Source organism: Aquarana catesbeiana, linkage group LG12, assembly GCF_042186555.1.
Source record: "Aquarana catesbeiana isolate 2022-GZ linkage group LG12, ASM4218655v1, whole genome shotgun sequence".
NCBI classification, from domain to species: domain Eukaryota; kingdom Metazoa; phylum Chordata; class Amphibia; order Anura; family Ranidae; genus Aquarana; species Aquarana catesbeiana.
In genome coordinates this window covers 145518794-145543345 of record NC_133335.1, presented here as the reverse complement: position 1 = coordinate 145543345, position 24552 = coordinate 145518794, and the positions used below count along the sequence as shown (strand labels likewise).

The window sequence follows — 24552 nt, the reverse complement described above, 5'->3', positions numbered from 1 at the left end:
ACTCCTGCGAGAGTCTAAAAGTAGCTCTTCATTCTTAGGTTGTCAGATAATTAAGAGCTTATGCACACACTGTTATTGAGGGTGCAGAATGAGAGAAGTAGCAGGAAAATAGGGGGCCGTTTCAGGTGAGCTGAACTCTAGATCCTGCTTCCTACATGTTATCAGTGTGTCTAATCATTACTTCTTACCTTTCAACTCCTTTCTTTTGCCATCTGTCTGTATCTTGTATGACTTGTGCTTCACCTTAGGCACAGTATGCGTGTTTTTTAAAAGCTGCTAAAGAGATTTTCTCATAGGCCTACTGAATGGGGATTTTCAACCTAAACTAAGTGCTGAGACTAGGAGAAAATGTTGGCTAAAAAATGTGATGGCATAGGAAGGATTTTTATTGCTTCCAATTGTCCCTATAAGGGCTTTCTTATGGTTAAAGTTCCGGTTTAACATGTGGTTGCAAGAGAAATCTGATAACCTTGATAAAACATCTTTGAGTTCCTACAGGAAAAATTAAGAATAAGTCATGAATGTATTTGTGTAAAGTTGACATTTTTTACAATTTTTGGTTGAAGAGAAATATTTTTTCAATGTGTACGGCTTTTTTGGCCTATTTTTAAATTTGTTTACAATTTTCCTTTTGAATTTCATAGGAGGAACCTCATTACACAATGAGCTGTGCAAACAGGCGATGGACACTCAGGTTGAAGAGCAGAAACCCACAAAACATCTACTAGAGCAGGAGGATGCAGGTTGGTACCTACAACTTAAATATTACTAAATATCATTATTTTAATATGACACGCCAAACTGTTTTTGTAAGTTTGTAAAATGTTATTCCTTTCTGGTACTTCCTCCCTAACAATCTTCTCTGTCCTGTTTTCAGGAAAGCACAAGTCTATTCAGAAAGAGTTATCCCACCTTGAGGATTTAGCTAATCAAGCTGATGGTATGTCTGATCAAGGCAAATGGAGCATATGATAAAACAATACATAAGCACAGGTTGAGCACTCTCTTTTTTTTAAACTAGATTCAAAAATATAGGTAGCTGAGCTTTTATATAAAGCTTGACTTTTACTCCAAACTTAGCTTGGCCCAACCTCCTACACCTTCTGTTCACTCTTGTTGGCCATTTATTGTGGTATCCTTGATCAGTTAGGGAATGGGAAAATGTGGAGATATGCGGGGAACTTTTGCAAGTTCTGTTGAGATTTTCATATACAGTAAATTGCTCTGCATCTACTGTATACTTGAATCGGCTAAATGTTTTCAAATCCACAGAGACTGAAAGTGGAATTTCAACTGTGGAGAAGGTTTAGGCCTCCTCCCTCCTTCCCTCCTCCTCCGAATCTCCCTAGAGATTCATTTAAAAAAAGTTCTAATTCTTTCCTAATTCTAATTCGCTCCCCCCTCCCCAAAAGGTGCCAAATGTGGCACCAGAGGGGGGAAGGAGACTGATAAGTGGAGCTTCCACTTTTGAATGGAACTCCGCTTTAAGGTATCTTTACACAAGCATGAACTGAACTCTCGTAGCAGAGTAGCAATGAACATTGGAATATTGATAGGATGGGTGGGAAAGTCAACCGTAAACAAACGTTTGCTGCATACTACTCTGTAGTGAGCTCGTTCAACATATTTTTCATTCATATCATGCACTTGTGAACGGAGAGTCTGCGAGTTACTCTTCCTTTTTTAGGTTGCTAGGTAAGTCAGAGCTTATTAACTTAACACACTGTTATAGAGGGTGCAGAATAAGAGAAGTAGCTGGAAACTAGGGGGCTGTTTCATCGGAGCTGAATTCTAGATCCTGCTTCCTTTTCCTACTTGTTATCAGTGTGTCTAATCATTATTTCTTGCCCTTCCACTCCTTTCTCTTGCCATCAGTCTGTATCTTATCTGACTTGTGTTTCACCTTAGGCACAGTATGCATGTTTTTTAAAAGCTGCTATTTAGATTTTCTCACTGGCCTTCTGAATGGGGATTTTCAGCCTAAACTAAGTGCTGAGACTGAGAAAATGTTGGCTGCACAAGGTTGGCTGAAAAATTTGGCACTTAAAAAATGTGATGGAATAGGAAGGATTTTTATTATTTCCAATTGTCGCTGTAAGGGCTTTCTGGTGGTCAAAGTTCTGGTTTATCATGTGATTGCAAGAGAAATCTGATAATCTTGATACAACAACTTTGTGTTCCTATAGGAAAAATAAGAATAAGTCATGAATATATTTGTGTAAAGTCGAAATTTCTTTTAAAATGTATTTTGGTTGGAGAGAATCATTTTTTTCAATGTGTAAGGCTTTTTGGTCTATTTTAAAGCTGTTTACAATTTTCATAGGAGAAACCTCATTACACAATGAGCTATGCAACCAGGAGATGGACACTCAGGTTGAAGAGCAGAAACCCACAAAACTCCTATTAGAGCAGACAGACGCAGGTTGGTACCTACAACTTAATACTACTAAATATCATTATTTTAATATGACACGCCAAACTGTTTTCGTAAGATGGTTAAATGTTATTCCCTTATGGTACTTACTCTTAACAATCTTCTCTGTCCTGTTTTCAGGAAAGCACAAGTCTATTCAGAAAGAGTTATCCCACCTTGAGGATTTAGCTAATCAAGCTGATGGTATGTCTGATCAAGGCAAATGGAGCATATGATAAAACAATACATAAGCAGAGGTGGAGCACTCTTTTTTTTTTTTTTTTTTTTTTAAACTAGATTCAAAAATATAGGTAGCTGAGGTTGTATGGAAAGCTTGACTTTTCCTCCAAATGTTGAGCTTGGCCCAACCTCCTACACCTTCTGTTCACTCTTGTTGGCCATTTATTATAGTATCCTTGACCAGTTAGGGAATGCGAGTATGTGGTGATTTAGGCTTGACTTTTACAAGTTGAATTGACATTTCATATACAGTAAATTGCTCTGCATTTACTGTATACTTGAATCAGCTAAATGTTTTCACTTCCCTTTTTTTATTTTTTTGAAAACTATTCTCTGTTTTTACATTTTATTTTCATATGCTCAGTTTGACTTGTCCAGGTTTGCTATGAATTTACCTATAGATTACCTTTTTTATAATGCTGTATTTTGCTGTATATTTGCAAAGCTGTACATTTTTATCAAAAGTATTTTCAAACCAGCAGAGACTGGAAGTGGAATTTCAACTGTGGGGAAGGTTTAGGCTCTCTCTGTTTTTTTTTTTTTTTTTTTTTTAATGATGGTTTGGAGGAATTTCCTTTTTCTAATTCTCCCAGTGATAATGCTCACCAAGACATGAAGTAAGGAGAAATCTTTCAGGTAAAAAAAGAAAGGAAAATGAAATCTCCCTAGGGATTAATTTAAAAAAAAAAGTTCAAATTCTTTCCCAAAAGGAAAGAAAGTCTGGGAAAAATGTTCACTTAAGGTACCTTTTACACAAGCATGAATTATTGAACTGTCACAGCAGAGTAGCAATGACCATTGGAATATTGATAGGATAGGTGGGAAAGCTATTGGTAAACAAACCTTTGCTGCATACTACTCTGGTGAGCTTGTTCGACATATTTTTCATTCATATGATGCACTTGTAAATGGAAAATTTAGTTTTGTGAAGGCTTTAGTCTTCCCCCATGAACTGTTCAGGAGCCCTTAAAGTGATACTAAATGCACACTGTTAAATTTACATTGTCCCTTCTTTTTCTGCATGTGGGTGATGGTACTGTAAATATTTTAATAACAAAAAAAATAAAAGTACCTTTTTACTAATCGATATACAGCTGTCCTATGACCCATCTCTTTCCCAGCCTGTCTGCCTGCAGGGAAACTTAAGCGGGAGAAGCTTCTAGCCATCTGCTGTTGGTCTCATGTCAAGTAAAAAAGAAACAGCCTTTGGAATACAGAGTAAAATAAATATTATCAATAAACTGTTTTAAATTGTCATACAAATATATATTTGAAATTGAATCTTCATTATTTTGTGGAAATGACATGGTGTGGGCAGATTTCTGCCAGTCAGACTGTCATGCCCCTTTAGCATGTGTCTTAGAATAAGAGGGAGGTGAAGCCTCCATTAATCTACATGTAATACCCTGCCCCCATTGTGTTTAGCTGGTTAGTGGGCATGGAGGAGGGAGTGGGTTGTCATTTACCACTGTGTATACACCCACATGTGTGACTCTATAGTCACATGGGCTGCTCAGATGTGATGGGGAGGAAATGCTCCGCATAGAAACTCACTGAAAACTGAGCATTGGCCACCACAGCTGCAAAATTCCTAGCTGAATTGGGAATATAGAGATAGCAGCAGGATCAACCAGGTTTTACAGAAAATGAATCTCATAGTGACTGAGTGAATATGAACAGCATGTAATACACCGTTTATTGATTTTTTTTTTTTTTTTTTTTTTTTTTTTTTTTATGATGTGGGTTTAGTGACACTTTAACAAAAGTGTTTTGGGTAGCACACAGGTTTTGGGTTAAGGCTGACCAATGTGAAATGTGCTGTTTTAATAATAATTAAACTTAAATTCATGAAAAAGAGATGACTGATAAAAGAAGTGAATAATAAAGTAGTTGACACTGATATTGAAACTTCTGCTTTTTGTTTGGTTTGGCTTTTAATCATTGCTGTTATCTTTTTTTCAGGTCTGAAGAAGCCATGTCCGCTGTGTCCAGAAGACCTTTTTAGGTCTTGTCACATCAATAAGCTTCTGAGACACCTGCAGAACTTGCATTGGAAAGTCTCTGTTGAATTTGAAGGTTTGTTAGCTGAAATTACGTAAATTAAAGTAATTACAGAAATTGCTACAGCTGTACAGATTAGGATTTGGTAAGAAATGGTTTGGAAATCATCATATCATGCTGACTCCAAAAAACTCAAAGTAAAACTCCTTCAATAATTTTAATTATTATTATTATTGTTATTAATTTAGGAAATGTATTTATCTAAATTGTACAGGGCACAGGCAAAGTATTTCTAAATAACAGGGCTATGCATGTTCAAATCAGAAATGCATAAACATGTAAACGTTACAATCAATTATAATATAGAAGACCATTAAAATGCATACATAACATAAAATGCTTCCAAGAAAAGTTCCAAAATGTCTTGATTTAGTCCTGGTGGTAATGCTTGATAGTGAAGCACAAGACCCTTTGGAACTTCTCTTGCAAGCTCTTTATTTATGCATGTTAATGGACTTGTAAACCACGATATCAATTATTAGAGATGGGCTTGAACATCAGCTGTTTGATCGTAGAACAAATGAACATATGGGGTGCTCGCAGCAAGTTTGGCTGCCGTGGAGCGCCCCATAATGCACTGCGAGATCACAGTGCATTGACAGCTGCTGATTGGCCAAAGCATGCACCTGACCTGCATGCTTTGGCCAATCACAGCGCGATGTGCTGTGAGAGACATGATTGGCCAAAGGCAGGGTGCCTTTGGTCAGTCTTGGCTCAGGGGCTAAGTCCACGCCCCACACTATATAAGGCTGCTGCTTACACGGCAGAGGTATATAGTGAATGAATGGAGATTAGGCGTGTAGTGTGCAGTCAGTGAGTGTAATATATATATATATATATATATATATATATATATATATATATATATATATATATATATATATAATTGTTGACATTTTTGCATATTTATTAAAAAAAGAAGAACTGAAATATCACATGGTCCTAAGTATTCAGACCCTTTGCTCAGTATTTAGTAGAAGCACCCTTTTGATCTAATACAGCCATGAGTCTTTTTGGGAAAGATGCAACAAGTTTTTCACACCTGGATTTGGAGATCCTCTCCAGTTCTGTCAGGTTGGATGGTAGACGTTGGTGGACAGCCATTTTTAGGTCTCTCCAGAGATGCTCAATTGGGTTTAAGTCATGGCTCTGGCTGGGCCAGTCACGGAGTTGTTGTGAAGCCATTCCTTCATTATTTTAGCTATGTGCTTAGGGTCACTGCCTTGTTGGAAGGTAAACCTTCGGCCCAGTCTGAGGTCCTGAGCACTCTGGAGAAGGTTTTCGTCCAGGATATCCCTGTACTTGGCCGCATTCATCTTTCCCTGGATTGCAACCAGTCGTCCTGTCCCTGCAGCTGAAAAACACCCCCACAGCATGGTGCTGCCACCACCATGCTTCACTGTTGGGACTGTATTGGACAGGTGATGAGCAATGCCTGCTTTTCTCCACACATACCGCTTAGGATTAAGGCCAAAAAGTTCTATCTTGGTCTCATCAGACCAAAGAATCTTATTTCTCACCATCTTGGAGTCCTTCAGGTGTTTTTTTTTTTAGCAAACTCCATGCAGGCTTTCATGAGGAGAGGCTTCCGTCGGGCCACTCTGCCATAAAGCCCCGACTGGTGGAGGGCTGCAGTGATGGTTGACTTTCTACAACTTTCTCCCATCTCCCGACTGCATCTCTGGAGCTCGGCCACAGTGATCTTTGGGTTCTTCTTTACCTCTCTCACCAAGGCTCTTCTCCCCTGATAGCTCAGTTTGGCCGGCCAGCTCTAGGAAGGGTTCTGGTCGTCCCAAACGCCTTCCATTTAAGGATTATGGAGGCCACTGTACTCTTAGGAACCTTAAGTGCAGCAGAAATTTTTTGTAACCTTGGCCAGATCTGTGCCTTGCCACAATTCTGACTCTGAGCTCCTCAGGCAGTTCCTTTGACCTCACGATTCTCATTTGCTCTGACATGCACTGTGAGCTGTAAGGTCTTGTATAGACAGGTGTGTGGCTTTCCTAATCAAGTCCAATCAGTATAATTAAACACAGCTGGACTCAAATGAAGGTGTAGAACCATCTCAAGGATGATCAGAAGAAATGGACAGCACCTGAGTTAAATATGAGTGTCACAGCAAAGGGTCTGAATACTTAGGACCATGTGATATTTCAGCTTTTCTTTTTTAATAAATCTGCAAAAATGTCAACAATTCTGCAAAATAACAGAGTGAAAAATTTAAAGGGGTCTGAATACTTAAGCACCAACACTTGAGTACGTTTTCAATGCTTTATTGAACCAAGTAACGAAGGAAGTAGCAGGAAAGAGGCAGGAGGGAAGCTGCAGAGAAGCTCAAATACCTTTCTTTAGGATTCTTGAGAACGTCCTTTAAAGTTGAATATTGTAATCGGATGCAATCCCCTTTGTGGGACACAATCTTTGCTCGCCTGGATAGGCCTCTCTCACCAGCCTAGCAGCCAGTACGTAGCACGAACAAAAGTCTCTGCCACAGACTTGCTTGAAATAAACCCGTACGATCCTCTGCCACATGATGTATTAATTTTTGCAGTGAATGTCAGACACAGTACTTGGACCTCTAAGCCAACCCGGCAGTACTATGCTGTAGAACTACTTTAGGATACGTCCTCCAGCCGAGTCACCAGGCCCCTCTCCAGACCAGCACTCTGCATGATCCGTCCATGACGGGTCCTCCCCTGGGATCTTCTCGGTTGTCCAGCTTCTTCACTCTGGATAGACAGCTCAGGACCATTCCTCGGCTGCTGTGGTAGGCCCCAGACACGCTTCTGGGCCCACCCACGAGCCGCAGCGGCGCGGGCCTCCGGAACGGAGGACCACGAGGTAGCACTCTAACGCATACCTGTCGGCCAGGAGGGCCAGCAGGTGGCTGTAAAACGAACCCCAAAACATGGCGTCTGTCCCATAAATACCCCCTCCCAGAATGCAACTCGAGGGACCACCTCCACCGAGTTGTCTCCGGGACAGAGGAGCATCCACACGCTTCGACACGTTGCCCTTCCAACACCAGCCAATGGTAACAGCGACACCCACCGACTCAGTGTGGAACCACACGCAACGTCAGCCAAGCTGGAACAGAGGCAAATCTAACTTTCCTAACGAGCAATTCACTAAATTTACCTATCAGATGGTAGATCATAAATCTACCAGATATATATATATATAGCGCCATTTGTTATCAACTGTGTTTTCTCTTTTTATATCATAATCACAACAGAAACTACCCGATCAGACCCTGATCAAAAGTTTACACACCCCAGTTCTTAATACCGTGTATTGCCCCCTTTAACATCATTGACAGCTTTGACAGTCTTTTGTGGTATTTGTGGATGAGGCTCTTTATTTTCTCAGATGGTAAAGCTGCCCATTCCTCCTGGCAAAGAGCCTCCAGTTCCTGTAAATTCTTGGGCTGTCTTGCATTCGCTGCATGTTTTGAGATCTCCCCAGAGTGGCTCAATATTATTGAGGTCAGGAGACTGTGATGGCCACTCCAGAACCTTCACTTTATTCCGCTGTAGCCAAGGACAGGTCGATTTGGCTTTGTGTTTCGGATCATTGTCATGTTGAAATGTCCAAGTACATCCCATGCGCAGCTTCCTGGTTGATGAATGCAAATGTTCCTCCAGTATTTTTTGATAACATACTGCATTTATCTTGCCATCTATTTTGGATGGCAAGATCAGTTTGAACACTGCTGATTGGCATTCTCAATTCCTTGGATATCTTTTTATATCCCTTTCCTGTTTTATACAGTTCAACTACCTTTTCCCGCAGATCCTTTGACAATTTATTTGCTTTCCCCATGATGCAGAATCCAGAAACGTCAGTGCAGCACTGAATGAAAGATGCAAGGGTCTCAGTAGTCCAGAAACTCATTGACCTTTTTATATATATATATATATATATATATATATACACACACACACACACACACACACACACACACACACACACACACACACACACACACACACACACACACACACACACACACACACACACACACACACACACTAATTACAAATAAACAGATCACAGGTGGGGATGGTTACCTTTTAATAGCCATTCAAACCCCTTTGTGTCAACTTTTGCGCATGTTAGGCCAAAATCACTAGGGTATGTAAACTTTTGATCAGGGTCATTTGAGTAGTTTCTGTTGTGATTATGATTTAAAAAGAGTAAACACAGTTGATTGAAAATAAATGGCTTCAACTAGGGGTGCACCAAATGGGTTTTTTGGTGCCGAAACCGATACCGAAAATAAAAAATGCACTAGGCCAAAAACCGATACCGAAACTGACAGATGCCGAAAATGACTGTTTTTAAAAAATATTTTTATACAGGAGGTGATCAGAGACTGCAGACATAATACAGGAGATGATCAGAGACTGCAGACATAATACAGGAGATGATCAGAGACTGCAGACATAATAAAGGAGATCAATGCAGCCAGCCTGTGCAGGGGAAGAGAGAGGAGAACCGCCGCCTGGTTGATTACTGTGCCGGGAACATCACAGGAGCGGCTGCTCTCCTCTCTCTTCTGCGCTATAGGACACCCCCGTGATGGCGCGGCACCAAGGGCCCATGCCCCGCCCCATTTTCGGCTCCATTATTGGCCATTTTTCTCTTTCGGAAAATTGACGAAAAGGCCATTTTCGGCCGATATGTTTTCGGTGGCCGAAATTTCGGTGCTTCCCTAGCTTCAACCAAACACTAACCATGAGTGAAAGAAATGTTTTTGTGTTATCATTCATAGTCTCTGAAAAATGGCCAGGGTATGTAAACTTATGAGCACAACTGTGTGTGTGTAATAAATAAATAAATATATATATATATATATATATATATATATATATATATATATATATATATATATATATATATATATATATATATATATATAGAACATGTATTTCTATAACGTTAGGGCGAGCTGATAAACTGACATGTCCTGTTGGATTATAATTATAGAGGATACTGAATAAAATTGATTTTTTGGGTGTTCAAGGATTAAAGACTAATGTCCCTTACACACAAGTGGACTGTCAGTACAGTTGTTGCACTGTAGCACTTATTGACAGTTGTTTCTTATTTAGCTTAGGGCCAGTTCACACTGGTCCAGCATGCGCTCAGACTTCGAGAGCACAAGTCGCATTACATGTCAAAATCAATGGTTCCCTATGAGAGCCATCTTAACTAGTCCAACTTGTGTCGGCCCGACTGTGCTTTAGGGCCCTCCCCACCGCAAAGCACCTTGTACCCATGTTGATGGGGACAAGGACCTCTTTCAGACAACCCTGGGCATTGGTTGTGGGGGGGGTCTGCGGGCAGGGGGCTTATCGAAATCTGGAAGCCCCCTTTAAGAAAGGGGGCCCCCAGATCCTGGCCCCCCTATGTAAATGAGTATGGGGTATAATTGTACCCCTATCTATTCACCCAAAAAAAACAAGAGACAGTTTTTGACAGGCCTTTATTAAAATGAAGAATGTCCCCTGTCGTAGCCCTGTGTCTTTCTTTTCTTCGCCGACCCGCTAATAATAGTAATAATAAAAAAGGTCCTCCTCCTATGATTGCTCCCGCTGTTGTGTCAGCTCCAGTGTCTGCCAGTTCTTATATAGCCATAGCCGTCCGGTGACGTCACCCATTTTAGTGAATCGTTGGTGGCGGAGGGAGAATACTCAAGGAAGACCGGAGGAAAAAGACATTGGTGGCGGCAGCAGAGAAAGAAGACCCGATTTAATAATGAAATTGTCAAGAGTTCTTCTTTTTTTTTTTTTTTTTTTTTGGTGAATGGGTAGGGGTACACTTTATCCCATACTCACTCACATGGGGGGGGGGGGGGCTTTTCTTAGAGGGAGCTTCCAGATTCTGACAAGCCCCCTGCCTGCAGACCCCCACACCGCCCAAGGTTGTTGGGAAAAGGCCCTTGTCCCCAATAAATTTGGCCTGAGGTTTGATCCATACCAGAAGCAAAGGAATTGTTTTGATTGGTCAAAGGACAAGTCGCAATCATCTGTCTGATCCTGTTCATTAAAGTCACACAAGTCACATGGAAGTCGAACATGAAGTCGAAGCGCAAAGTCGGATCGGAAGCCGTGCGACTTCCATGTCGGAGCAGTGTGAACCTGTCCTTAATAGTTATGGAGTAAATCTTTTTACCCTAATGAAATTGTTGTTTTTTTTTCATTCATGAAATATTCACTATTTGTCTTTTCAGACTACAGAATGTGCATATGTTGTTTGCCCTGCTTGCAAAATACATCACAAAATGAAAATGAGGTATTTTACTTATAGTATATGTATTTAACTAGACTGTTAATTAAATATAATTTTAACCACTTCAATATCGGACATTTTCACCCTCTTCCTGCCCAGGCCAGTTTTCAGATCTCGGCGCTGTCACACTTTGAATGCCTGTTACTCAGGCATTCAACACTGTACCCATATATCATTTTTTTATCATTCTTTGAGATAGAGCTTTCTTTTGTTGGTAGTTACTAATCACTATTTTATTTTCTCACGAACAGAGAACTTTAGAAAAAAAACGTTTTTCTTTGTTTCTTTTATAAAATTATGTTAGAAAATTTAGCAAATATATAATATTGATCAGTCCTCATGTTCCCCTATTTAATTTCTTGAGGCCCTAAAATGGCAGGACAGTGCAACTGACCACTTTTTAATCTTTACCAGAGCAGTACAGCACTGTCATATGACTGGTGTGACAGCTGTCAGGGACACTGACTGGTGACAGTCATATTTATTTATTTTTTAATACATACTCTGACACTGTACTGCTCTGGGGAGGTGATCAGGATTTTTTTTTCACAACTGTTCATTATTTTTATGAATGGCATCCATTCTTGTGTCAGTGTTCTATTGATTGGCCACAGCTATTACATGGTACAGGCCCACTGTGATTTGGCCCCTTGTATCATGTGATCACTGTGACCAATCACAGAGATGACGGTAGTACACAAATAGCTATAAATGAAAGCCATTGTCTACTATTGACATGTGATCACAGCGATCACATGGTACCAGGGCCGGCCTGGTACAACTATCTGTCTTCTACTGTGTCCGGTGGACACAGCATGCGACCATTCATGGCCCCTAGGACGTTACCTGGAGAATGTCATATGATATCTACCCAGGATAACACTGCTCCTGCTCGGCTGCCATTTTACAATAGATGTTTCACAACCACTTAAAAAAACATGTCGAAGCCTCTAGTTGCCCAGTACATCTAGCACTTGTTACTCATGAGTTCTCTATTGCTGTTAAGATGTACAGTAAAAGCACATTTTTATTTCTGCCAATGCTGTCTGTAGCTCCACCCTAAGCTGAAGACAAAATTATAGACATTTAATGAGGAAGGTACAGCCAGCATTAAAGCCACTTCTCCCTCTTTCTCAATGGGTCGCTTTACACCCTACCCCCGCCCATTTTCCCCCATGGACCTGTCACTGACTGCAGGAGAAAGTAGAAAGCTTACAGTTACTTATGGGAAAGTCTCCCCCAGTGGGGTTTTTCTGCAGCAGAATTACAATCATTAAAAGTGTTTTAGAAAACCACTTTTAATGATTGTAATTCTGCTGCGGAAAAACCCCACTGGGGGAGACTTTCCCATAAGGTAACTGTAAGCTTTCTACTTTCTCCTGGGGAGACTTTCCTATATTGTCACCCATTTGGGGAGGCAGCATTTGTATCACTCACATTCATGTGTCCTTCCCATGCTTACAGTTGCCTCATGAGGGGCTGTTGAGGCACAGGGTAGACACCTCCTGGAAAGTCCATGCAGGTGGCATTTCTCTATTTAGTGAAGAGAATATGCTTCCATCCACTTTTCATGGTTCACACTCTGGTAACCTGTAAAGATAATGCCAGTAATCTGCTGAGTTGTTTTGTGCTATATTCAGTGGCCTAGAGTGGGTTGTCGGCGCCTGGTGCAAGGTAAGTAAGTTGAGACCCCTAACCCATGTTATTGTAGCAGTCCCTTCCACCAGTACAGTAGTACAGACTTACCTGACCACTACAGAGACCTACCTGATGATACAGTGAATCCTACAGTAAGGGGAAAAAAGTATTTGATCACCTGCTGATTTTGTACATCTGCCCACTGACAAAGAAATGATCAGTCTATAATGTTAATAGGTTTATTTTAACAGTGAGAGACAGAATAACAAAAAAAAAATCCAGAAAAACGCATTTCAAAAAAGTTTTATAAATTTGATTTGCATTTTAATGAGTGAAATAAGTATTTGACCCCTTGGCAAAACATGACTTGGTACTTGGTGGCAAAACCCTTGTTGGCCTTGTTAGTCAGACGTTTCTGGTAGTTGGCCACAAGGTTTGCACACATTTCAAAAGGGATTTTGTCCCACTCCTCTTTGCAGATCCTCTCAAAGATCATTAGGGTTTCAAGGCTGACATTTACAAACTCGAACCTTCAGCTCCCTCTACATATTTTCTATGGCTAGGCCACTCCAGGACATTAATGTGCTTCTTTTTGAGCCACTACTTTGTTGCCTTGGCCGTGTGTTTTGGGTCATTGTCATGCTGGAATACCCATCCACGACCCATTTTCATTGCATTGGCTGAGGGAAGGAGGTTCTCACTCAAGATATGACGGTACATGGCCCCGTCCATCATCCCTTTGATGCATTGATATTGTCCTGTCCCCTTAGCAGGAAAATACCCCCAAAGCATAATTTTTCCGACTCCATGTTTGACGGTGGGAATGGTATTCTTGGGGTCATAGGCAGCATTCCTCCTCCAAACGTGGCGAGTTGAGTTGATGCCAAAGAACTTGATTTTGGTCTCCTCTGACCACAACATTTTCACCCAGTTCTCCTCTAAATCATTCAGATGTTCAATAGCAAACTTCAGACAGGCCTGTACATGTGCTTTCTTGAGCAGGGAGGGGGACCTTGCGGGCACTGCAGAATTTCAGTCCTTCACAGCGTAGTGTGTTACCAATTGTTTTCTTGGTGACTATGGTCCCAGCTGCCCTGAGATCATTGACGAGATTCTGCCATGTTGTCCTGGGCTGATTCCTCACCGTTATGATCATTGAAACTCCACAAGGTGAGATCTTACATGGAGCCCCAGACCGAGGGAGTATGACAGTTATTTTGTGTTGTTTCCATTTGCGAATAATCACACCAACTCTTGTCACCTTCTCGCCAAGCTGCTTGGTGATAGGTCTTGTAGCCCATTCCAGCCTTGTGTAGGTCTACAATCTTGTCCCTGACAACCTTGGACAGCTCTTTGGTTTTGGCCATGGTGGAGAGTTTGGAATCTGATTGCTTCTGTGGACAGGTGTCTTTTATACAGGTAACAAGCTGAGATTAGGAGCACTCACTTTAGGAAAGTGCTCCTAATCTCAGCTCATTACCTGTATAGAGGACACCTAGGAGCCAGAAATCTTGCTGATAGGGGATCAAATACTTATTTCACTTATTAACCACTTTAGGACCGGCCACCATTGTTTGATGGTGGCACGATGGCTCTCCTGCGCAAATCGCCGTAGGTGTATGGCAGCTCACGCAGGCTCAGTTGCAGGCTGCACACTGCGGGAGTGTGCCCATGGCTCGGGAAGACTTTATGTCCTCCGGTGGCCCGCGATTGCCTTGTACTAGGGTAGAACGGGGAGGTGCCTATGTAAACAAGGCATTTCCTCGTTCTGATAGGTGACATGACAGGGATCCACTGTTCCCAGTGGTCAGGAACAGTGATCTCTGTCAAGTCCCAGTAAGGCCCCCACACAGTTAGCAACACTCATAGGGAACACGGTTAACCCCTTGATCACCCCCTAGTGTTAACCCCTTCCCTGCCAGTCACATTTATACTGTAATCAGTAGCTATTTTAAGCTTTGATCGATGTATAAATGTCATTGGTCCCAAAAAAGTGTCTGATCTGTCCGCCAAAATGTCGCAGTCACGATAAAAATCACAGATCCCTGCCATTACTAGTAAAAAAAAAAAAAAAAATAATAATAAAAATGCCATAAATCTATTCCCTATTTTGTAGATGCTATAATTTTTGCACAAACCAATCAATATATGCTTATTGTGATTTTTTTTCTTTTACCAAAAATATGTAGAAGAATACAAATTTGGCCTAAACTGATGAAGAAATTTGTTTAAAAAATAAATGTGGGATATTTATTATAGCAAAAAGTAAAAAATATTTTTTTTTCAAAATACTTGCTCTTTTTTTGTTTATAACGCAAAAAATAAAAACCGCAGTGCTAATCAAATACCACCAAAAGAAAGCTCTATTTGTGGGAAAAATGGACTTCAATTGTTTGGGTACAGCGTCGCACGATCGCGCAATTATCAATTAAAGGGGCGACGTGCCGAATCGCAAAAATTGCTCTGGTCATTAAGGGGGTAAAATCTTCCGGGACTGAAGTGGTTAAATTGCAAATCAATTTATATGTTATTTGAAATGCGTTTCTCTGGATATTTTTATTAATACCATTAAAATTATAGACTGACCATTTCTTTGTCAGTGGGCAAACGTACAAAATCAGCAGGGGATCAAATACTTTTTTCCCTCACTGTACACTGACCTGCCTGTTTCCTACACTGACCTGCCTGACACCAATGGCATGCAATGCCAAGCTGCTGCTAATAAAGCAAACAGAATATTGGCATGCATTAAAAGGGGGATCAACTCCAGAGATAAAACGATAATTCTCCCGTTCTACAAGACTCTGGTCCAGCCGCACCTGGAGTATGCTGTCCAGTTCTGGGCACCAGTCCTCAGGAAGGATGTACTGGAAATGGAGCGAGTACAAAGAAGGGCAACAAAGCTAATAAAGGGTCTGGAGGATCTTAGTTATGAGGAAAGGTTGCGAGCACTGAACTTATTCTCTCTGGAGAAGAGACGCTTGAGAGGGGATATGATTTCAATTTACAAATACTGTACTGGTGACCCCACAATAGGGATAAAACTTTTTCGCAGAAGAGAGTTTAATAAGACTCGTGGCCACTCATTACAATATGAAGAAAAGAGGTTTAACCTTAAACTACGTAGAGGGTTCTTTACTGTAAGAGCGGCAAGGATGTGGAATTCCCTTCCACAGGTGGTGGTCTCAGCGGGGAGCATTGATAGCTTCAAGAAACTATTAGATAATCACCTGAATGACCGCAACATACAGGGATATGTAATGAAATACTGACACATAATCACACACATAGGTTGGACTTGATGGACTTGTGTCTTTTTTCAACCTCACCTACTATGTAACTATATAACTATGTAACCTACGCTGACCTACCTCCAACCCCCACCTCCCCCGATCATGTCCACTACCCTGGGCCAGCAACACATCACTCGCCTCTTTCTGTTTCCCGAGTCCCATCTGCTATCATGTGGGCTCTGCCAGACACTGCCACAATGAGGACTCGAGGAGATCCGGAGCAGAGGAGAGACGCAGCGTGCCAGCGTAGACGCGGCGGGACTCCGGTAGCACTGCGAATAATGCATTGACTGGATCTTCACCCACATGCCGGCCCCGCCCCGTGGCCGCATGTGACAATTTCATCACAGGGCACCCATGTCTGCCGTTCATCCATCACAAAGCAGCGGACACAGTCCAAGTGGGGGGAAAGCAGGTGGGCCACCGGACAGGATATTGTAGAAAGAGAAGGGTGTATACAGCCATATCTTCATCTCCCCAAGCAAACATACTGAGAGCAGCAACGCTGCACAGTGGTGCAGGGCAACACTATTGCAGGGGGCATCTGTACAGCTCCACCGACAGCTTATTGGTGAGAGAGCTTGTCCCTACCTACACGTCCAGCCACGGTTCAGTACGGGTCTGAGAGATCACAACATCAACACTCCATTGGGAAGGATTGCCAGACAAATAGGTGACCTGATCCCTGCACGCACACGTATGGTGTTAAGAGCATGGTGATGCAGAAAGAATAACACACCAGGGAATAATAACTCTCCCTGTTGGTCAATATTCACCTTGTGATACATCATTCATCTGGCCCCCACTACTATAACATACAGACCAGACCTGGTGCTCTGAGGAAGAGGATTATCCTCGAAAAGCATTAGCCGAATAAACCGATTCATCTTTTATCCCTTATATGGACATCATTTTACATGCAATACTATTTGTTTTAGTGCAAATTTTCTTGTAACCTACCGCCTATGAATACGTGATATTTTCTGTACATATTTATCTGTTTGAAATAAACGCTTTAAAAGGACTCGTGCATGAGGCCACGCGCCTTTCTTATCTCTTTTGCATTTGGTGGATGGAGTGATTCTGTGGATGGCGGGCGCGGGATGCACCCCCCCTAAATGTTGCACCTGGGGCCACCACCCCCTCTGCCCAAAGCTCTGTCCGGTCAATGGGGAAGTAATGGATTTTTTCCCCTTGCAAAGCAGGGAATAAAATCAATGACTTCCCTTAGTAATGGCACCACACACACAGTACACCAAAACATGGTTAGGCACACATTTAACCCTTTGATCGCCTTAGATGTTTATCCCCTTCCCAGCCAGTGTCATTAGTACAGTGACAGTGCATACTTTTAGCACTGATCACTGTATTAGTGTCACTGGTTCCCAAAAAGTGTCAGTAAATGTCCAATTGCCCACGGCAATGTTGTTGATCATCGCCATTACTAGTAAATAAGAAAAAAATAAAAATTCCAGTGTATATATACCATAGTTTGTAGGGGCTGTAACCTTTTGCGCAGACTTAATCAATATACACTCATTTGGGATTTTTTTTTATCAAAAATATGTAGCAGAATACATATTGGCCTAAATTTATGAATAAATTAGATTTCTCTTTCGTTCATTGACGGACACGGCTCCTTTAATTCTTGACCTTAGGTTATTACGCCACCTTCAGGAGAGGACTAGCCAGAACATGTAAAACATGTAAAAACAGCAAGACTGCACAGCACCGCCCAGGGGGCGGTCCCTCTAGCTATAACCCCTCACCCTGCTTCCCGCAGCTCAGTTTTTTTCTGCCTAGTGCAGGAAAAGGACCTGGCTCCCTGAGGGGACCATTGGTCCTGGGAATTTTTTTATTTTTTTTTCTACAATTTTGATCCTGTGATCTACAATCAACAGCCGGGCTGGGTGACAGGCTGGATAATATAGATCCTTGTAGTCTCCCCAGCCTGACCATTGAGCGTGAGCAGACTCTATGCGCTGGGTCGGCCACGATATGCCCCTTTCTGCTCCTGGGGCGGCCGGTGAGCTATATGCTCTGGGGCACACACATGACCGGGCTACTGCTGTCCGCGTCACAGTGTGCCGTGGCCAACAGCCACCCCGTACTGCTCGGGTGATGGGTCTGTGGTGGAATGCGTCCAGCAATCGCGTCAGGAGGGCTGAGTATGGCTCTCCCTGCCTCAGCAGGACGGAGCAGCTGGGCATTCCCTGGGGGGTCGACTAGGGGGTCTCTCCCCCTTTTCCTCTCTCGCTATCCCTCATTCCCTCCTCCCCCTGCTGGGGCCGCTGTGTGACTGGGCATGCGGTACGGTGTATCTACCTGGCCGGGGGTCCTCTGTGGGGGTCTCCGGGCTTTGGCGGGGGGCTGCGCTGGCTGTTTTTTCTTTACTGCCCTTTTTTTTTTTTTCTTCTATGTGAGGTGCTTGGGCTATTTTGCATGAGGAGAGACCGCCGCTATTTTCCTGTAGTCTTAGGCATTGTATGTGCTGTCAGCCTTCTCTAGAATGTTCGGCAGCCATTTTCTTGGTGATTTTTACTAGGACGGCCGGCGGCCATTTTCTTGTAGCCTCAGCGTGTTTTTACCTCTAGTGCTGGGTCTGTGTACCTCAGAACAGCGCGGTTTTCACTCTGAACACTTTGTGAAACGGCAGAGCGGTCAGCGGCAGCACAGCGCAGCACTCGGTCAGGGTGGTAAGTCCTGCGGAGGGACCCCTCAGTCTGTGAGCAGCTAGGAGGGTGGGATTTGTGTACCTTGCCTTAAGTCCCTAAGTTGTGGCAGGCGAGTGAGGGTCAGCATGGTGTCAGAAGCTGGCGCTTCTTCCTCAGACATCCCTGCTATTGCAACCGGCTCACCTGCTAAAACTGCGGTGCCTATGGGGACGCTTTGTCGGCGGTCCTGGAGAACTTTGTTGCCAGGGTGGAAGCGGCGTGCGGGCGCAAGGGGGTAAGAAACGCCCCCTGCCCCCCCCCCCGTCTTCTGGGGAGAGCTCTGATTCAGACTCTGGTCCCGCAGTGCCTGGCGGCCCCTGTTCTGATGTGTCAGAGGATGTGGACCAGGACCGTTTGGACAGTGAGAATGACTCTGGCTCTGTGTCTGGGTCAGCACAGGAAAAAGCGCTAGTAGGAGCACTTATCACTGCGGTGCAGGATACCCTGAAGATACAGGATGCAGCAGGACCCTCTGCTGAGGTGGTGGTCCCTTTTGGGTCCCACAAACCAGCCCGCACGCCTAAGGTGTTCCCGTATTTCACTTATTTTAAAAAATTCATCTACAAGGAATGCGGAAATCTGCAACTAACCTTTTCAGTCCCAAGAAGAATGGAGGTGCTAGCCACGTCCTTGGTGTTGCAGACGCTTACTGAATGGGCAAAGTTGCTGCACTGTGAATTGGAAAAGAAACAGTCTTTCCCGGTCTGCGTAGAACTGGCAGATCAGTTAGTGCATGGCCTTAAGTATGTTTGTGATGCGGCCCTGGATACGGTCCCCCTGCTCTCTAGAGCATCAGTATCAGCAGTGGTGCTACGGCGCCCGATTTGGCTTAAATGCTGCTCTGCGGACCAGGCATCTAAAAAAGCACTGGCGGATTTGCCCTTCCAAGGTGAGAGACTATTTGGAGCTTTGCTGAATGACATTAAAAATGTTACCGGAGGGAAGAGCACATTGCTCCCACAGTCCAGGAAGGGTAAGGAGCCACGCCATAGGCAAGGGCCCTCCTTTTCCGCTCAGAAGTGGCTTTTTCGCTCGCCCGGGTCGGCGGGTAAGCGTTCCCAGTCTGACAAGGCACCTGCTGAAGGACAGAAGCGTCCCTGGTTTCGCAATCCAAACAAGTCTGCGAGCAAAAATGTTACCGCATGAAGTTTTGCCCCCGCCCGACTCTCGGGTGGGGGGGTCGTCTTCGGGAGTTTGCAGCTCAGTGGACCTCCCTACTGTCCGAACTGGTTTCATCGGGGTACAGGATAGTTTCTTTCTTGTCCACCAAACAGATTTTTTCCCTCCAACCTACCTCTACTTCCGGCTTGTCAGGAAGCCCTGTTCGGGGCAGTACGGGACCTGCTGCTGCACAGGGTGATAGTACCTGTACCGACGCTGGAAAGGTTTCAGGGATTCTACTCCAATCTGTTTGTAGTCCCCAAAAAGGACGGGGTTCGTCCAATCCTGGACTTTAAGGACCTCAACAGCTTTGTGAAAGTGCAAAGGTTCAGGATGGAATCAGTTCGCTCCGTGGTCGCTGCACTCCATCTGGCGTCCTTGGATATCCAGGACGTGTATTTACATGTGCCCATATGCCTCAGGCATCAGAGGTTTCTGCGATTTGCAGTCGGTGAAGAGCACTACCAGTTTGTGGCTCTCCCTTTTGGCCTGGCGTCAGCACTCCGAGTCTTTACCAAAGCGTTAGCTCCAATTCTGGTGCTGTTAAGGCAACGTGGGATCGCAATCGTGGGTTACCTAGACAACCTACTTCTGAGGGCAGCTTCGGTCTCAGGATTAAGGGAGGATGTAACGATCACCATGCAGACTCTCTGCGGGAGTTTGGTTGGGTGCTGAACCTAAAGAAGTCGGTGTTAGTGCAGACTCAACACCTGGAGTACCTGGGCTTATTGTTGGACTCCTCAGAAGCGAAAGTTTTTCTCCCTTTGGACAAGCTGCAGAGTGGAGGCCGAGGGGATTCCAGTGATTCTGATTGCCCCAGATTTGCCTCGGCGTCCTTGGTACGCCGACCTAGTACGACTTGTGGCGGTTGTTCCTTGGTGGCTGCCGATGCGAGAGGACCTTCTATCGCAAGGTCCGATACTTCATCCTGCTTTACCGTCGATGGTTTTAATGGCATGGCTGTTGAAAACCAGGTACATAGGGACCGAGGTCTGTCAGACTCGGTAATTTTCACTATGCTGAGGGCACGGAAGTAGTCTTCCCAAAAGATTTACCATCATACGTGGAAGGCTTACATCTCCATGCATGAGGAGATGGGGTGGCGTCCGCGCACATATGCAGTGTCCAGGATCCTGCTGTTTTTGCAGCAAGGAGTGGATCAGAAACTTGCCTTAAGCACCATCAAGGGGCAAATATCTGCCTTAGCTGTCTTTTTCCAACGGCCCTTGGCCACTCACTCATCGGTGGGTACTTTTGTACAAGGAGTTCGACACGTAGTCCCTCCGGTTCGACCACCACTACCTCCGTGGGATCTGAATCTGGTACTATCAGCACTCCAGAAACCGCCGTTTGAAAACATTAGGCAGGTTCCCTTGTTAACTCTTTTTTAGAAAGTAGTCTTTCTAATGGCTATTACATCTGCCAGGAGGGTTTCTGAGTTGGCAGCCTTGTGATTATTATTATTATTATTATCATACAGGATTAATATAGCGCCGACAGTTTACGCAGCGCTTTACAACATTGTCATGCAAGTCTCCCTACCTGGTCATTCACTAGGATAAGGCGGTGCTACGTCCGCAGCCCTCTTTCCTTCCAAAGGTGGTTTCGGCATTCCATCTCAATGAGGACATTGTGTTACCATCCCTATGTCCTATGCCGACACACCGAAAAAGTTTTCCTGGTCGTCTGTTCACACTTTCACAAAATTCTACAAAGTTGACGTAAGCGCATCTTCGGATGCTTGCTTTGGCCGCAAAGTTTTGCGATTTACACTTTCTTTAAGTTACAAGTTGGTTGTAAACGCATCTTTTGATGCATAAGTTGTCCGCTGGTTTTGATGGCGGCCGTTTCAGATGGCCTCTGTTGAGGTGTTCCTTTTGTTCTGGGTGAAGTTATGTTTTTGCTGTTTCCACCCCTCGTTTTTTGACACTGCTTGGGGACGTCCCTAAGGTCAAGAATTAAAGAAGCTGTGTCCGTCAATGAACGAAAGAGAAAATGGGATTTTTGTACTTGCCGTAAAATCCTTTTCTCTGAAGCTCATTGACGGACACAGCACCCACCCCTCCTGTTTAGTACTGTTTAGTACCCACCCCTCCTGTTTTGTACTGCTTTTTGACGAACTGAGCTGCAGGAAGCAGGGTGAGGGGTTATAGCCAGAGGGACTGCCCCCTGGGCGGTGCTGTGCAGTCTTGCTGTTTTTACATGTTTTACATGTTCTGGCTAGTCCTCTCCTGAAGGTGGCGTAATAACCTAAGGTCAAGAATTAAAGCAGGTTTTATAGCAGAAAGTAGGGAAAAAAAAATTGATTTTTTTTTTTTTTTTTTTTTTTTTTTTCAAAATTGCCTTTTTTTTTTTTTTTTTTTTTTTTGGCAGTGGTGATCAAATCCCACCAACATAAAGCTCTATTTGTGGGGAAAATTTTTTGCAATTGTCAGTTAACTTAAAGAGGAGTTCCAGTCAAAAAAAAAAAAATTAAAAGTCAGCAGCTACAAATACTGCAGCTGCTGACTTTTAATTGGACACTTACCTGTCCCAGGGTCCAGCGATGCGGGGGATCGAAGCCCCGCTCGTCTCCCCCTCCGTTCGGCGGCACCGGCATTGCAACTGTGGGCGCCGGGCTGTGGCTTCACAGCCTGGCACCCACTGCACATGCGTGAGCGGCGCCGAGCGCCGTGATTGGCCGCTCAGTCACCTGGGACCTGTAATGGGTCCCAGATGATTGACAGGAGGGAGGGAGCAGAGCTGAGCCCTTCCTGTGCCGAGGGGGAAGTGATGTCACCAGCCCAGGCACTGTAAGAGGGCAGACTCAGAGGGACCACCTAGCAACAGGCATTTAGAGGTGAGTAAAAAAAAAAATCCAAATTTTTTTTGTATTAGGATTTTTCATCCCACTTTAAGGACCGAGCCTATTTTTCAGACTCTGTGTTTACAAGTTAAAATCTTTTTTTTTTGCTAAAAAAATTACTTGATGCCCCCAAACTATATATATATATATATATATATATATATATATATATATATATATATATATATATATATATATATATATATAATTTTTTTTTTTTTTTCAGACACCCTAGACAATAAAATGGTGGTCATTGCAATACTTTGTCACGCCATTTTTGCACAGCGGTCTTGCAAGCGCACTTTTTTGGAATTAAAAAACAAGACAACAGTAAAGTTAACCCATTTTTTTTTTTTTTTTATATTGTGAAAGATAATGTTGCGCCGAGTAAATTGATACCGAACACGTCACGCTTCAAAATTGCGCCCGCTCGTGGAATGGCGACAAACTTTCACTCTTAATCTCCATAGACGGCGTTTAAAAAATTCTACAGGTTACCAGTTAGAGGAGGTCTAGGGCTAGAATTATTGCTCTTGCTGTAACGATTGCGCGATGCCTCACGTGTGGTTTGGACACCGTTTTCATATGCAGGAGCGACTTGCGTATGCGTTTACTTCTGCATGCTAGCTCAGCGGGACGGTGTGCTTTAATTAATTTTTTTTCTTATTTATTTTACTTTTTATTTTTTATTTTGACACTATATCCTTCTTTAAAAAAAAAAAAAAATTGGATCACTTTTATTCCTATTACAAGGAATGTAAACATCCCTAGTAATAGCAAAAAAGCATGGCAGGACCTCTTAAATGTGAGATCTATGGTCAAAATGACCTCAGATCTCATATTTACACTAGTATAAAAAAAATAATGCGGCAGAATGGCTCGGCTAGGCGAAATGACGTTGTGTAACGACGTTATGTAACGTCGATTCGCCCTGTGGCAACTAGGGGCGTGCGCGCCCCCCGGCTCGCCCACGGAGCCGATGCGAGTGTAAACACACGGTTTCCAGTTCTCTGAGGGGAGAAGTGACAGATCGTCTGTTCAGAGTATGAACAGCGATCTATCTCTTCCCCTACACAGTCTCCTCCCCCCTTCAGTTAGAACACACTCTAGGGAACACAATAACCCCTTGATTGCCCCATACTGTTAACCCCTTCCCTGCCAGTGACATTTTTACAGTAATCAATGCATTTTTATAGCACTGATCACTGTAAAAATGCCAGTGGCCTGAAAAATGTGTGAAAATTGTCTGACATGTCCGCCATAATGTCGCAGTCCCGATAAAAATCGCAGATCGCCGCCATTTGTAGTAAAAACAATTTTTTTCCTCAGTTTAGGCTGATATGTATTCTTCTACATATTTTTGGTAAAAAAAAATCGCAATAAGTGTTTATTGATTGGTTTGCGGAAAAGTATGTTCCAGAATGTCTTCCACTGTGCTTCTGTCTCTCAGGTGCAGTGGTGAGTGGACTGCTAGCAGTCTGAGGCACATTCAGACCCTCTGAAAAGCCTTTGCACCTTTCCTCACCCCGAGGAAAGCCATAGGAAAACCACCTCTCCTCTGAGCCCTAGTGACTTGTGGGATCTGCAGTTTTCTCCTCCCAGCCCACTGAGATAGCTCAGTCCGTGTACAACCACACGGCCCACAATCCTCCTCCCCTTCGCATTCCTATTGGGCATAGTCTTAACAGCAGCTGCTTCATTTCCTCAGTCTCCTCCTTCAGCTGTGCCTGTGAAAGTCTCCTCTGCTGCTCACACAATCGGTTTCCCACCAGTGCTGCAGACTGGGCTACAGTAGTATATGATTTGATTGGTTTAATCCAGGCAATAGTGGCTTAAAGAGCCTCTTGGGATAGTTCAGTTCTATTTTGTTACGCCTCAGAATTAAATGTTCAT

General features: G+C 43.5%; 1 protein-coding gene across 3 annotated transcripts in view; it reads left to right on the top strand.

Annotated features, from left to right (window-relative positions):
- The window catches only part of TRMT1L (tRNA methyltransferase 1L), a 322764-nt gene that overhangs the window by 45774 nt on the left and 252438 nt on the right, over nucleotides 1-24552 (top strand). For all 3 annotated transcript variants that reach the window (XM_073608381.1, XM_073608380.1, XM_073608378.1), the window contains 6 exons: nucleotides 645-743; nucleotides 878-940; nucleotides 2324-2422; nucleotides 2555-2617; nucleotides 4616-4729; nucleotides 10950-11011. In XM_073608381.1, the coding sequence (XP_073464482.1) occupies nucleotides 683-743; nucleotides 878-940; nucleotides 2324-2422; nucleotides 2555-2617; nucleotides 4616-4729; nucleotides 10950-11011 (462 nt within the window). In that variant the 5' untranslated portion in view covers nucleotides 645-682. The remainder of the gene's footprint in view (nucleotides 1-644; nucleotides 744-877; nucleotides 941-2323; nucleotides 2423-2554; nucleotides 2618-4615; nucleotides 4730-10949; nucleotides 11012-24552) is intronic.